The 15,022-nt window shown below is 37.3% G+C and overlaps 1 protein-coding gene and 1 pseudogene across 1 annotated transcript in view; one reads left to right on the top strand and one right to left on the bottom strand.

Moving 5' to 3' along the window:
• Positions 1-2,666: 2,666 nt before the first annotated feature.
• HAUS6 (HAUS augmin like complex subunit 6) overlaps positions 2,667-15,022 on the top strand; it is a 38,953-nt gene continuing 26,597 nt past the window's right edge. Inside the window, exons 1-5 of the mRNA XM_060609691.3 lie at positions 2,667-3,194; positions 7,527-7,622; positions 9,281-9,359; positions 9,892-10,024; positions 13,562-13,709. Coding sequence (XP_060465674.3) covers positions 3,067-3,194; positions 7,527-7,622; positions 9,281-9,359; positions 9,892-10,024; positions 13,562-13,709 — 584 coding nt within the window. The 5' untranslated portion in view covers positions 2,667-3,066. The remainder of the gene's footprint in view (positions 3,195-7,526; positions 7,623-9,280; positions 9,360-9,891; positions 10,025-13,561; positions 13,710-15,022) is intronic.
• LOC132663834 (gamma-glutamylcyclotransferase pseudogene) lies at positions 6,056-6,938 on the bottom strand (annotated as a pseudogene).

Below are 15,022 nucleotides of genomic sequence, written 5' to 3'. Positions count from 1 at the left end.
AAAACAAACATTTATTTCTCACAGTTCTGAAGGCTGTAAGTTTGAGATGTTTCAGCACGATTGGGTTTTGGTGAAGACTCTTCCTGGTTGCAGAGTCCACTTCTTTTTGTATCCTCTGATGGCAGAAAGAGCAGAGAGAGAGAGAGAGAGAGAGAGTAAGCAGGCTCTCTTGTGACTCCTCTAAGGGTATTAATCCTATTCAGGAGGGTTCTACCCTGATGACTTCATTTAATGCTAATTACCTCCCAGAGACCCCGCTTTCTAATACCGTCACATTGAGGAATGGGATTACAATATAGGAATGGAGTGGGGGGAGAGGGAGGCACAAACATTCAGTTCATAACAAACAATAAATTAGAATTTTCATTTTGCAATCCCCAAGGAATTAATAGACCTAGGCATTTAGCATCAACGCCTGTCAATGGCATAAATGAAGCTATGTACTGCCTGAAACAACATACATCAACTATCATCTAGACTTGCCAAAGGGATCATACCTGAATGTCATCAATCCTCTGGATCCAGGTGTCATCTTGAAGGAAATACAGAAGATAGAGACAGAGAAGAACGTGTTGAACTGCAGCAAGGATGCAGTTGTAAGAAAACATTAGAAGAAAAAATTGTAAGGAAAAAAAGGAGTGGGGGAGGATGGAGGAAAGCCTGTATATTAAGTGATATTATTTAAAAAGAACCCAACCCTGTGAAAGACTGAAAAAAAAAAAAAGAAAAAGGTAAGGGAAATACAAATAGTGTCTAGAGAAGTACACTTAGGTGGTAAAACTGTAAGACAATGCAAAGAAGTGATTACTATAAAAGTGAGAATGGTGTTTATTTTTGGGGAAGTGAGGGGTTTCTGGGATGGCTGGAAAAGTTTTATTTCTTGTCCTTGGTGGTGGTCACAAGGGCTTCACCTACAATAATACATTAAGCTATTTTTTTAGAAAGTAAATTGGATTGCTGGCATGTAAATCTTGAGTGGATTGGCACATGAATTTGCTGTTTTCTGAACTTAATTCTTTGGCCTTTCCTTGCTTTATTTATGCTACCCAGTACCCATTGAATAAAACTCCTTCAGAAGCAGTTTCGATGCTTGCGAAAGAAGAATGCCAGTTGATATGAGTAGCTTTGGAAAGTTACTATTAGCAGTGAAGTGGGTATAGAAAACTTTGGGGAGGGGGTGCCTGGGTGGCTCAGTCGGTTAATCGCCCAACTTTGGCTAGGGTCATGATCTCACAGTTTGTGAGTTCAAGCCCTGTGTCTGGCTCTGTGCTAACAGTTTGGAGACTGCTTCGGATTCTGTGTCTACCCTTCTCTCTGCTCCTGTTCTGCTCATGCTCTGTTTCTCTCTCCTACAAAAATAAATAAACATTAAAAAAAAAGAAAAAGAAAATTTTTGGAGAAATTTTGTTGTAATAAGAAGTGGAGTAGTAGCTAGAAAGGCATTGGGGTCAATGGATTTTTTTTTTAAACAATGGAAGCACAGCATGTTTGTATACTTATGGGAAGAATTGGTAATGCAGGAGAGAATAAAGGACAGATGCTGGAGCAAACTCTTTGAGTAGGAGAAAATGAATATGACCTGTTGAATAAGTCAAAGGACTAATCTTAGGGAGGTGCACCTTGATTCATCCAGACTAATAAGATTAATATAGGCAAAGATACAGGCAGGTTGGTAAACTGTTGATTGAAGGTCTTTCCTGGAAGCATCTATTAACTAAGGACAAAAGACAACATCGAGAGGAGGAGAAAGGAAGCATTGGACATTTAAGGGAAGAAGATATGTACAATTGTGTGGAGAGTGAGATTTAGGGTAAATAGGGTGGAGAGGGGCAGGCCTAAGAGCCCATTGGAGGTGTCATGAATTTTGAGTGACAGCAGGCATCATGGTTGTGTTTAGGGGCTAAGTTGCAGTTGTGGGATAGGCAGAAAACTGGATGCAGTAGGGACTTGGGTTCTGCCAGATAAACCTGGCAAAGAGAAAAAGGGGCCAGATTATTGAGAAGAGTTCAAGGAACTGAGAGGCCAGGACACTGTAAGGTCATCTAAGTGGATACTGAAATCAGCATAAATTATCCCAAGAGTAATGTGGGAGAGACAAGCAAGTCTAAATCTAAAAAATGAGGTCCAGCACCCAATCTTACACAAGACCTCTGGAAGCAAGAGTTGTGGGAGAAAGCATAAAATTCAAAGCAGCTGGTTTTAGTGAGGCAATAATTGCCAGAGGTGATAATAAGAAATAAGTATTATAACCCCCCCCCCCCCCCCCCCCATTTCCAGGCGCTGTTGTATATGGGGTGTGAGGGAGAAAACAGTCATCAGTAGAGAGGGTTGCAGGAGGAAGCTGTATACTTAGGGGAGAGCCAGATTTCTTACAGCAGGAAGAAGAAAGGAACATTTAGCATTTGAGGGCACACAAGATTTTACTAATAATACACCTGGGGCTGAGGGGTTAGATGTGTTTAGATCTCACAGCTAGTGAGGCAGGTGAAGACGGAACCCAATGCTTTTTCACTACACCGAGTCAGAGTCCTAAATCTACGGCTTTTAGCCAAAGAAATAGACCTACATGAGCAAAAAGAATGAGAGATACTAAAAATCAGAAAGCGCGAAGCTGCACAACCCTACAAGATACTTTTTGCAGTTACCCAAGAGCAATAGTCGCTGGCAGCGCAATGCAGTGTGGGTCTTGTAGTGTTTTGTCTGGGCCTGACGGAAAAGGAGGGAGAGAAGGGCGCTTTGCATGGCGGGAGATATAGTCGGCCGAGGAAGTCCCTCCTCCCCCGGAAGCCGGGCAGCGCCGGCGTTTACCGCCTTTCCGGAAGCGCGGGAGTCTTGGTCTCTATTACCTTAGCTTAGGCAGTTGTACCATAGTACCGTTAGGTTCTTCATTTTCCTGAGACTTTACGGCCGTTTGAGGTGAAATGGCTCCGGGCGAGAGAGGAACAAGCGGTGGCAATGGAGGGGCCGCCACTACCTCAGGCTGCCCGTAGGGAGGGAGCATGAGGGGCCTCTGAGTCGTTTGGGCCTGCCCTTATTTCCTTTGCAGTAACACTGCCTACCGCGAAGATGAGCTCGGTCTGGGTCACCTCTTTCGAGAAGGAGCATCTTTGGATGTATCTGCAGGCGCTCGGCTTTGAGCCAGGCCCGGCCACCATTGCCTGCGGAAAGATCGTGTCTCACACGCACCTCGGAGTGTAAGGAGCCTCGGGCTGGCGGGGCGGGGGAGTCCGAGCCCAGACGCGTTGGTGTGACCCACCCTTTCGCGGACCTGGCAGGTTGATGAATCGAGCGGTCGAGCGGTTACTTTGTGCCAGCAGTGGCTACAAAGCCCTTGCTCCCAGTGGCTGCCAGCCTGGTGGCAGAAGCTAATAATTGTGGGACCGTGCCGGGAGCGCTTTGTCGGGGAGTAATGTCTGCAGTTGGGGCAGAACTGGAGGGACAGCTTAATTCTGCTTTAGTGTTGACGTTGGGTGGTCTGCGAAGTTGAGGGAGGGGTGGCAGTGGAAGGGTGTGGGAACAGTATGTTCAACGGCTTTAGGACTCAAGGGAGCCTTTTAATTTTAAGGTGGTTCTTTATAACTTTTACTTTTTGAATTAGCAAAAACTTTTTTCTGTAGTAAGCAAAAAAAAAAAAAAAAATGGTAGAAAAGTGTATTAAGTTGGATAGTAAAAGGACCTTCCCTACTTTGTCACTGGTATAATAGTTATCATAAATCTAAATACTTTATGTTTCTGTGTCTAAACTTACCAACTTTAGAGTATTATCTTACCCGCTGTAGGCCAAGAGAAATTTGAGATACATAGGCTATTTCCTGTCCTCAGTCTTTTGACTTTTCTGATTATTTGAGTTCTTAGAGTGGCAGTATTTATTTATTTATTTTTAATTTTTATTTTAGAGAGAGTGTGAGTGGGGGAGAGGGGCAGAGAGGGGGGGAGAGAGAGAGAGAGAGAAATAAAGAATTTCTTAAGCAGGCTGCATACTTAGTGCCCAGCTGGACTGCAGGGCTTGATCCCCTAACCGTGGGATTAAGACCTGAGCTGAGATCTAGAGTCAGACACTCAACGACTGAGCAACCCAGGTGCCCCATAGATGTCTTTTTTAAAATGCTTCAAGCATGAATGTACCATCAAATTTATTTCAAAATTTTTTTAAAGATTTTTTATTCATTTACATTTATATATCGTAAAATTCATTGTTTTTTTAGTGAAGTCATAGGATTTTCTAGTTTCTGTGCAGAAGTAGTTGTGTAACCGCTTATAAAGTTAAACATATGCTTAACATATATGATCCAACAATTTCATTACTGAGTATTTGCCCAGAAGATTTGCACTTTGGAAAAATCATTCTGGTTGTATTAGAATGAATTAGAGGGGGAATTAGAACTTTGCAGTTAGATAGGCCTAAACTAAGGCAGCAATGAGAATGGAAAGAAAGGGTGATTCATTCAGTTTGTTTATTCAACAGGTATTAATCGAACCCAGTATTGGACCTAGATATACAGTGGTGAACAGAATAGACATAAATTTTTCCCTTACAGAATATCAGTCTAGTGGATGAACAAACCTTCATTCAACAAATATCTTTTTTTTTTAATTTATTAGGCACATCGTTTAATGTCTCTAATTCTCTCTTCAAACAGTTTATCTAGTGAGTTATAACAGTTATCTCACAAAGAAGGCAAGATGATTAAATCATAAATAGGTACAAAAGGCCAAGAATAGTGCTTGGGAATATAAGTTCCCAATACATATTAGGACTTTTCTCTTTATTAGTCAACTTTGTAGATCTTTTTTTTTTTTTAATTTTGTTTTTTTATTTTTTAAAATTTACATTCAAATGAGTTATCATATAGTGCAACAGTGATTTCAGGAGTAGATTCCTTCGTGCCCCTTACTCATTTAGCCCATCCCCCCTCCCACAACCCCTCCCATAACCCTCAGTTTGTTCTCCATATTTATGAGTCTCTTCTGTTTTGTCCTCCTCCCTGTTTTTATATTATTTTTGTTTCTCTTCCCTTATGTTCATCTGTTTTGTCTCTTAAAGTCCTCATATGAGTGAAGTCATATGATTTTTGTCTTTCTCTGCCTAATATCACTTAGCATAATACCCTCTAGTTCCATCCACGTAGTTGCAAATGGCAAGATTTCATTCTTTTTGATTGCCAAGTAATACTCCATTGTATATCTATACCACCTCTTCTTTATCCATTTATCCACCGATGGGCATTTGGGCTCTTTCCATACTTTGGCTATTGTTGATTGTGCTGCTATAAACATGGGGGTGCATGTGCCCCTTCAAAACAGCACACCTGTATCCCATGGATAAATGCCTAGTAGTACAATTGCTGGGTCGTAGGGTCTATTTTTAGTTTTTTGAGGAACCTCTATACCGTTTTCCAGAGTGGCTGCACCAGCTTGCATTCCCACATTCAACAAATGTCTTATTAAAAATTATAATAAGTGTCAAAGTGAAGACAACAGGGTACTATGTGAAAAAAATATCTGGTTTGAGAGATAAGGTAGGAGCTTCACTTGTGTTCGTTGAGGAATAGAAATATTTCAAGGACAAAAGTGTTGTTTGACATAGGAGTAAGGGAATTTTAACTCTTTTTTTTTCAACTCCAGAACATAGCTTTATGTGTTCATAGAAGGAGCATTCATGTATATTTGTCATGAATTCCAATGCCTCACGGCTCCTTTTGTAATTGCCTAACTTCTAAGCCAGTTTCTTTTTAGATTCTGAAAATAAGGAACCACCCAATTGAGATCCCTCAGATCATTGTTGAAAATGTATTGAACATGGAAATATCTCAGACCCCTGTTCTAAATGTTAAAAATATTTTATATTAAAATTTTTGTGGGACGCCTGGGTGCCTCAGTTGGTTGAGCCTCCGACTCTTGATTTCAGCTCAGGTCATGATCTCACAGTCTAGTGATTGAGCCCCAAGTCGGGCTCTGTGCTGAGCGTGGTGCCTGCTTGGTCTTCTTTCTCATCTCTCTCAAAAAAAAATTTATATTAGCACATAGACTATCCTTAGATATACTGTATTATGTTCTAGTGAGTTTTTTTTTTTCTCTTTTTGATAATGTCTTCGGTTTCCTTTGAGACCTTTCCTTTATAGTTATTTGGTTCTTTGGCTTTTAACTTTTGTTGATACTCCAATGGCAAGCTGTTCTCTTTTGCACCCATGCAAATGACCTTTTTATGCTAGAGTAATGGGGGAGCACTCTCATAATTTCTTATCTGATAACTTTGGCAGGTTATTTCTTTTCCTTCTTGAGTGTAAACTTTATTGGGGGTGTGTTCCATTTCTATCTCCTTTTCATTTATTCAGAGAACTTAAATTGCTTTTTTCATTTTCCATTCTACTACTCTGCCTTCACTGCTAGGCCTTTGAAAAATGGTGGCTGTATCTCCATGCCAAGTTTTCCTTGTTTTGCCCTGGAAGTTGGCATAGTTAGCTTAAAATCCTACAGGTAGGCCATGGAGTGGAACACGGTGTCTGAGGTGGATCCTTTCATTCAGCAGGTTGTTGCTGTAGATGAAGTTCAGAAAACTCTCCTCTTGGCTCTGACAGTTCCTGAAGCCTGAATTTTCTGTGTCTTACCAGACACCAAGGGTTGAGACAGGGGCGTGAGGAGTAGACATCCATTGTACAACAGTGGCTGATGACTCTGGCCCAGTGGCTGCCATAGTGCCCTTATGTTAACTCTTGATTCCTTACAGCATTTCTTACAAGGTTTAGTTTGTTGTTATTTTTAACATATTGTATTTTTTTTAGGCGTTGTCTTGATTAGCTAGGGAAGTCGGAAAAACCAAAACTTTAAAAGACTTGCTAGAATTACATTATATGATGATGGTTCTGGAGTTAAAATGTAATGGTAAAGACATTGGACTCGGGTCAGATAACATACTTCAAATCACTGCTCTTGCACATCCTGGTTATATGATTTTGGGTAATTTTAGCAAACCTCTAAATTAAAAAAATTTTCATCTGTATAATGAGAGTAATCAAACTACATTCTAATGTCGTAAAATAATCCATGGTAAAGCAGCTAGCACAGTATTTCATGGTTGTTGTGAAGATTAGATGATTTATTGCCTGTAAAAGGCTTAAAATAATACCTGGGAAGTGATAAACTATTATTAGTTACTTTTATTATTATTCAGTAAATGTTGGTTTGTATCATCTTCACCATGTCATAGGCCATAGTTTTCTCTTTACCTAATTAGGCTTTCCTTTTTTTGTACGATATTCTCATTGCAATAAAGGAAGTTCTACCAGTTTTCTTCTATTTGATCTGTACTTTCAGACTCAGAAAGTAAAAGTTTATTGTTTTTCTTATAAAAATGAACATGAATGAAAAATTAATTTGCCTTGACCTCTTGAAGAGAATTAAAAATATTAATTTGTGTTAAACTCTTACACAGCTTTTGATGATGTTTCCTTTTATTAAGGATTTCTTCTCCCCCTCCCCCCCCCCCCTTTTTTTTTTCCTGTTTCTATTTCTTTTTAAACTACTAGGAACATGTTTGACAAGCTGAATCGTGATGCCTTTCAAATCGTTTCTTATTTTTTGTTCCAAACGCTGGACCAGTCTCTCACCAAAGAAGTTTTCAAGTGAGTCAGGTTAATTTATTTTCTTTTTGTAGGTAGTCATTCTCTAATTTGAAAAGGGAGTATGCTTTGGTGTAAACCAGAATTTCAACTTTGGCCTTTCATTATTATTTTGAACGGATGTCACAAAAATCAGGTGTGAGTCTTAGAAATTTAGTGTTCAAGCTTTGTATATCTGAGTGATTTTTCTTTGGTACTTATCTTAAAATCATTGATTATTTCATGGATAAGATAGATTTTGTTTTATAAAATTATTTCCTAACATTTTTCATAATTATAAGGCAAAACAGTTAATTGGTACCAATCTATCTATATGGCTCACTTTGTCCTTTCTTTGTTTTTTGCTGGATTACCCCCTGCCTTACTCCTTTTCCTGTAGGCAGTGTTACTTGTTTTATCTACTTTTACTTTTAGATTTCTGTAAATCCTTACTATTTTTGTCGGTGATATACAAAAGTGTCAAATGCTGTAGGTGAAAATCATTCCTATTAAACTTAGTCTCATGTTAGATACTGTTGAATATTAAATAGTTCAAGGAGGAGATAAAAATGTGAATACCCATTAACCTTGGTTCCAAGTTCTTTTGCATGTGATTTGGGTTTCCTTCGTCAGAAGAAGTGTTAAAATATGTTTTAATATTTATATTATGCCATTGTCCTCTTAAATAGAAAAGCAACAAGTAAATCATTTGTTTAGGCTTTGTTATTTTTGATAATTTATTCTTAATATTTTGTCTTCAGTTATGAGTGACCAGGAGAACAGGTATTTTTAAAACATTTTTTTGGAAATCTGTATCATTAAACTGTAGGATTTTCTCTGCTAAATAAAAATAGATTTTCTGATTTTTTTTTTCCTGATGATAAACAAAATACAGCTCATTTTAAGCAATTCGAGAAATACAAAAAATGTAAGGAAGGAAGTAAAAATCATGCCTAAACTCACTAACCAGAAAATATCACTGTTGACATTCCAGCCTTTTAGTCTATTTATTCCGTGCATACTTAATTTTTTATATGACTATAGAATGTATTTTATGCTATAGATACATAAAAAAAAATTGCCTCAGGATACAAATTTATCAGGGGAAAGCAATAGGTAAATTTTAAAGTCTATTATTTTTGACTAAAACAAAGGCAAAACTTTTTAATAATTTTATATCTTGTTTAAACACAAAACAGTAGCACACACTGAGTATGATATGGATTATCTCTAGGAGTCAAAAGCTCTTATGTCATTCCTTCTGTACTCTTCTGTGTAACTATGTTTCTCTCTCTCTCTCTCTCTCTCTCTCTCTCTCTTTCTCTTTTTCCAGGCTTAACGTACTAATTTATATATACCATCTTTATGCATTAGTGCAGTGAATCCATTGAGAGTGTGGTCTTTAGCTGATTCGTACTAATTTTAATGGTGATTCATTCCTTCACTTAACATACCTATTCACTGATGATTTACAGTAAACTGACCTTAGTCTTATAGTTATTTATAAAGAAAAAGACCCAATTTCTCACAAGTTGGTGTCTTTCTTTAGTTGAAATCTACAAATGTTAGTCTTGTTTCATTTAGCATTAATGTTTCTAGTGTAGGAAATAAGTTTCATGTTTAAAAATTTTGCTGAGTTTTTTTTTGTTGATATTTCTAATGCTTTTATATTTGTTTTTAAGGCTTTGTTGGCCTCCGTTTGACCAAAAAAGTGACACTGAATTCCGGAAACATTGCTGTGAATGGTTAAAAAAGATTTCTGTAAGTATTCTCTTTCTGGAAGATACAAACTTTAAGAAGTTAGAAACTACATTAAATTTTTTGTTCTAGCTTTATTGAAGTGTAATTATACATTAAATTTTTGGAGGTGAAATCTTTTTATTTCTCTTACGTTCACAGTATAATAGCAAGGAAATATTTGTTAGAATAACACTTTTGGATGGTTTTGGTTAGTATTCTGTTTCTAGGAAATCAGCTTTATTGGCTAGATGCATTGGAAATAGGCTTTTGAGTTCCTAGGATTTTATATCATAGTTTTTGTTTAAAGAAAACTTTTTTTGACCGTAGATTATTTTAGCTTGTGTCCCCACATAGTATCAATAATTGTGGCTTTATATTGTAATTATTTTTTGTGACCCAGTCCACCAAGAATTTAGAAAGATTCAAATAGTCAGCTTCTGGTTCAAGTGGACTAATCCTGTTCAGTCCTGTTATGCTACAAAAACAGGATGATATAAGTATAAAGGTTATTATTGATAAGGTCTTCAAATCATCTGATTTCTTTTTTCCATAGGCTGAATGTGGAAGTGGCTTTCCTCAAGTTGTTGGTTCACTATTTCTTTCTCCTGGTGGTCCTAAATTTATTCATCTGATGTATCATTTTGCAAGATTTGTTGCAATAAAATATATAAAAACCCATTCTAGAAGTAAGTTAAATTTTTAGTAGGATTTTTTTTGTTTTGAGTTTAAAATTTTTATTGTTCTTCATAATATATGAATCATAAAGAGATTTTAATACAACAAGGTAAGATAAAAACATTAATTTACCTCAAAAGATATATAGTTAATATTCTACTGGTACTGTAGTTTGAAAGTTTCTAATGAATATGAGTAACTATTCAGATTATTTTTGTATGTTCTAATACAGGGATTGGGAAACATTTTCTGTATAAGGCTAGATGGTAAATATTTTAGGCTTTGTGGATTACACAGGTCTCTTTCTCATGTACTTCTTTGTGTTTTTTTTTTAAAAAAAATGCAACCCTTTGGGGTGCCCGGGTGGTTCAGTTGGTTAAGTGTCTGACTCTTGATTTCAGCTCAGGTCATGATCTCATGGTTTGAGTTCGAGCCCTGCAACAGGCTCTGTGCTGACAGTGCGGAGTCTGCTTGGGATTCATTCATATTCTCTCTTCTCTCTCTCTCTCTCTCTCTCTCTCTCTCTCTCTCTCTCTCTCTGTTTTTCTCCCTTCCTCCCCCTCACCCACTCACGTTGTCCCTCTCGCTCTCTCTCTCTCTGTCTCAAAATAAATAAACTTAAAAAAAGAATACAACCCTTTAAAAACATAGAAAGCATTCCTAGCTTGCTGACCTGACAAAACTAGCCAGAGGGCTAAATTAAACTTGCAGGTTATAGTTTGCCTCTACTACATTGTATTAAATGTTGTGTTGTGTGAGGTTTACTTTGGCTGCTATCAATGTGTTTAATTTTTTTGTTAGAAATTGCTGTTGTAAAGGGATTTGATCTGTTTCCTCATTCATGGAAACAAAATATTTGATTTTTAAGCTAAGACCTAAAAAGCATTCTTAAAAGAATGCTATTTGTAGTTTACTTTTTATTTATTTATTTATTTATTTATTTATTTATTTATTTATTTTTTTAACATTTATTTATTTTTGAGACAGAGAGAGACAGAGCATGAATGGGGGAGGGTCAGAGAGAGGGAGACACAGAATCTGAAACAGGCTCCAGGCTCTGAGCTTTCAGCACAGAGCCTGACGCGGGGCTCGAACCCACGGACCGTGAGATCATGACCTGAGCCGAAGTCGGCCGCTTAACCGACTGAGCCACCCAGGCGCCCCATTTGTAGTTTATTAAATATGCTTTTCTGTTTAATTGGTTTATGCTCATAAAACACGGGTAAGAAAGTACAGAAAAGTGGATGCGACAAAACCCCATCCGTCTTCCAATTTCTGCAGACAACCATTGCTGACATTTTATGTCATTTATTTTCTTTTAATATTAAAAAAAATTTTTATACATATTTATACATTTTAATTACTTTGAATAGGTAATATTTTTCATTATTCAAAATCAAAAGGTGAAAAAATTTATCTTTCACTTCTGTGCTCTACCTAGTTTGCCTTCATAGAAGCAAGCAGTGTAATCCACAATACAGGCAAATACATGTATAATATATATTTATATATTATACATATATTTATACATATATTCTTTTTTTTTTAAATCCTAAATGGTGACATGCATTGGGTTTTGAATCTTGTGTTTTTCACACAAGAGTATATATTGGAGATCATCTCATATTAGTTCATAGAGCTTTCTTCCTTATTCTCTTTTTAGAACAGCATATTTGAATGGATATACCATTATATATATATAGTATATGTATACATTATATGTATATATATATGTATTTTTTAATTTAAAAAATTTTTTACATTATATATATTTAATTTTTTTAATGCTTATTTATTTTTGAGAGAGTTACAGAGTACGAGTGAGGAGGGTCAGAGAGAGAGGGAGACACAGAATCAGAGGTAGTCTCCAGGCTCCTGTCTGTGCTGTCACCACAGAGCCTGATACAGGACTTGAACTCACAAACCATGAGATCATGACCTGAGCTGAAGTCAGATGCTTAACCGACTGAGCCACCCAGGCACCCCACAGTGTATTTTCTAACTAGTCTTCTGTTGACAGACATTTGGCTTCCACCTTACCCCCCCTTTTTTTGTTTTGTTTTTGCTACAAAAACAATGCTACATTGACAAGCTTTATCCGTATATGACTTTGTGTGTATCTGTGTATATGCACGTACATACCCACATATACATGTATGGTGTGTGTGTGTATATATGTATACGTAATTCCTGAAGACTGCTTCCAGGGTCAAATTTCCAGATTTCTAATTTGCTGGTTATTATCAGATTGTTTTCTGTAGGGATTGGATGATTTATGCTTCTATCACCAGTGTACAGTGAATGTCTGTTTTTTCCAAAGGCTCAACAACATTGTGTGTGGTCACACATTTTATCTTTTCAGCCTGATAGATTAAAATGGAATCTCAGGGTAGTTTTAATTTGTATCTCTCTTATTATTTAGTTAGATTGAAAGTTGTTTCATATATTTAAGAGCAATTCATATTCTTTTTGCATTCTATAATTGTCCATTTTTCTCTTACGTTACTGCTCTTTTTTATCATAGGAGCTCTTAATGTCCTTTCTCTGTGATGTGATATGTGAACCTTCTTTTTCGGTTTATATTCTTTGCTTGATTTTTGAAAACTTATACATGTGATCTTGCTGTATAAATATATGCATATTTAAAATTTAATGCAACATAAGCATTGCTACCAGTTTTTCTTTTAGTAGATGGTCTATTCCAGTTACATGTAGCCCAAACTATTTTATAAGAAATACATGTGGTTGGATTTAGCAAGAGTTTACTGTGCATAAGACTTCTAAGCATGAGTTGTCCTGTTTCTGATTGGAAGTAATTCCAGTCAACATGTTCAGTCTCTGTCTACATTCAGTAAACGAATCCCTAGTTAAATATTTAGAAATTGTGGTTTCTTTGGAGTTAACACTAGGACCTGGATTAGTAGTGCTAAGTGCAATGAGGTGATCCCTGTTTTCCAGAATATGTATTGTTATTGTATTGAATCATCTTAGAGCAGGATGTGGACTCCGAAATGTTTGGACGGATTGTTCTCAGGATCTGCTTTGATCATTAGTAACATAGCTAAGAATTATTTGAGAAGTAGAGACTGGTTTTAGTTGGTTGTCCTATTAGTCTTACTAGGTAGAAAAATAAACTGATGGCAGCAAAGGTGGTGGTGTGATCTTACCTCATCTCTTTTAATTGATTTTCTTCCTTTGTTGTGAAAAGATTCTGTTAAGAGTAAGAAGTTCATGTATAAGAAAGTATTTGTTCAAGGCTATATCAAGCTGTGATAATAAGAATTATTTGGGACAGATGGACTCTCAAAGTTTTTAATTATGTAAAAGAACTTAACTTCAGATACCATTTTTAGTTGCCTACCTAAAAATAGGTTTCCTTGTTTTTGTTAAAATTAATTGTATCTTTCTTGTGTATGTGGCATACCTGCTTTTAAGGAGTTGTTAGTTGTATGAGTTGTTAATCTCTTAAAATGAGTAAATTTCAACCTTTTTGATATCCATTAGCTTTAAGTCAAAGTTTTCTGTGATCTTATTTGTGTTCCATGTAGATTCATCTATACATTTTACAGAGACATTTAATGTAAAGCCACAAGATATGCATAAATGCATTGCCAGATGCCATATAGCACGCAATAGATTTTTACATATTTTGCAAAGAGAAGATTGTGTTATCCGAGAGTATCAGGAAAATGCACAGTAAGTAATACTTTGATAGAAAATGAAATTTCCTTTCTTTTTGAGCAAATGTCATCAATATACTTTGAGTGGCAATAATCCATGCCTACCTCAGAATCTTTTCATTTTATTTTATTTTATTTTATTTTATTTTATTTTTTTAACGTTTATTTATTTTTGAGACAGAGAGAGACAGAGCATGAATGGGGGAGGGTCAGAGAGAGGGAGACACAGAATCTGAAACAGGCTCCAGGCTCTGAGCTGTCAGCACAGAGCCCGACGCGGGGCTCGAACTCACGGACTGCGAGATCATGACCTGAGCTAAAGTCGGCCGCTTAACCGACTGAGCCACCCAGGCGCCCCAGAATCTTTCCATTTTAAAGCCAGATAACTACTTCTTTTTAAAAAATGTTTTATTTATTTATTTATTTTTGAGAGAGAGAGAGAGAGAGAGAAGGAGCAGGAGCGAGTGAGCATGTGCGCATAAGCAGGGAAGGGACAGAGAAAGAGGGAGACAGAATCCCAAGTAGGCTCCAAGTTGTTAGTGCAGAGCCTGATGTAGGGCTCGAACTCATGAACTGTGAGATCATGACCTGAACGAAAACCAAGAGTCAGATGCTTTAACTACCTGAGCCGCCCAGGCACCCCAAAGCCAGATAACTTCTTCTTTTCTTTTTTTTTTAAAATTTTTTCTTAACGTTTATTTATTTTTGAGACAGAGAGAGACAGAGCATGAACGGGGGAGGGTCAGAGAGAGAGGGAGACACAGAATCTGAAACAGGCTCCAGGCTCTGAGCTGTCAGCACAGAGCCCAACGCGGGGCTCGAACTCATGGACCGCGAGATCATGACCTGAGCCGAAGTGGGACGCTCAACCGACTGAGCCACCCAGGCGCCCCCCAGATGACTTCTGAATAAAGTTTGTTTTTTGTTTTTTGGGTTTTGGTTTTGTTTTGTTTTGTTTTTGTTTGTTTGTTTGTTTGTTTTTAAAGGAGGCTGCACACTCAGTGTGGAGCCTAGTGCAGGGCTTGAACTCATGACCCTGAGATCAAGACCTGAGCTGAGACCAAGAGGCAGATGTTTAACTGGCTGAACCACCCAGGTGACCCCTTGAATAAGATATTTTAAATTACGAATACTGTAAATTAAAGTTTAGAGAAAGGGAAAATATTACCTTAGTTTAAGAATTTAGGGGCGCCTGGGTGGCTCAGTTGGTTGAGCGTCCGACTTTGGCTCAGGTCATGAAATCACGGTTCATGGGTTCAAGCCCTGCATCAGGCTCTGTGCTGACAGCTCAGAGCCTGGAGCCTATTTCAGATTCTGTGTCTCCCTCTC

This window comes from Panthera onca, chromosome D4, assembly GCF_046562875.1.
Source record: "Panthera onca isolate mPanOnc1 chromosome D4, mPanOnc1 haplotype 2, whole genome shotgun sequence".
In the NCBI taxonomy this organism is placed as follows: Eukaryota; Metazoa; Chordata; class Mammalia; order Carnivora; family Felidae; genus Panthera; species Panthera onca.
Note: the sequence above shows the minus strand (reverse complement) of the source record. Positions and strands in the feature narration are given on the sequence as shown.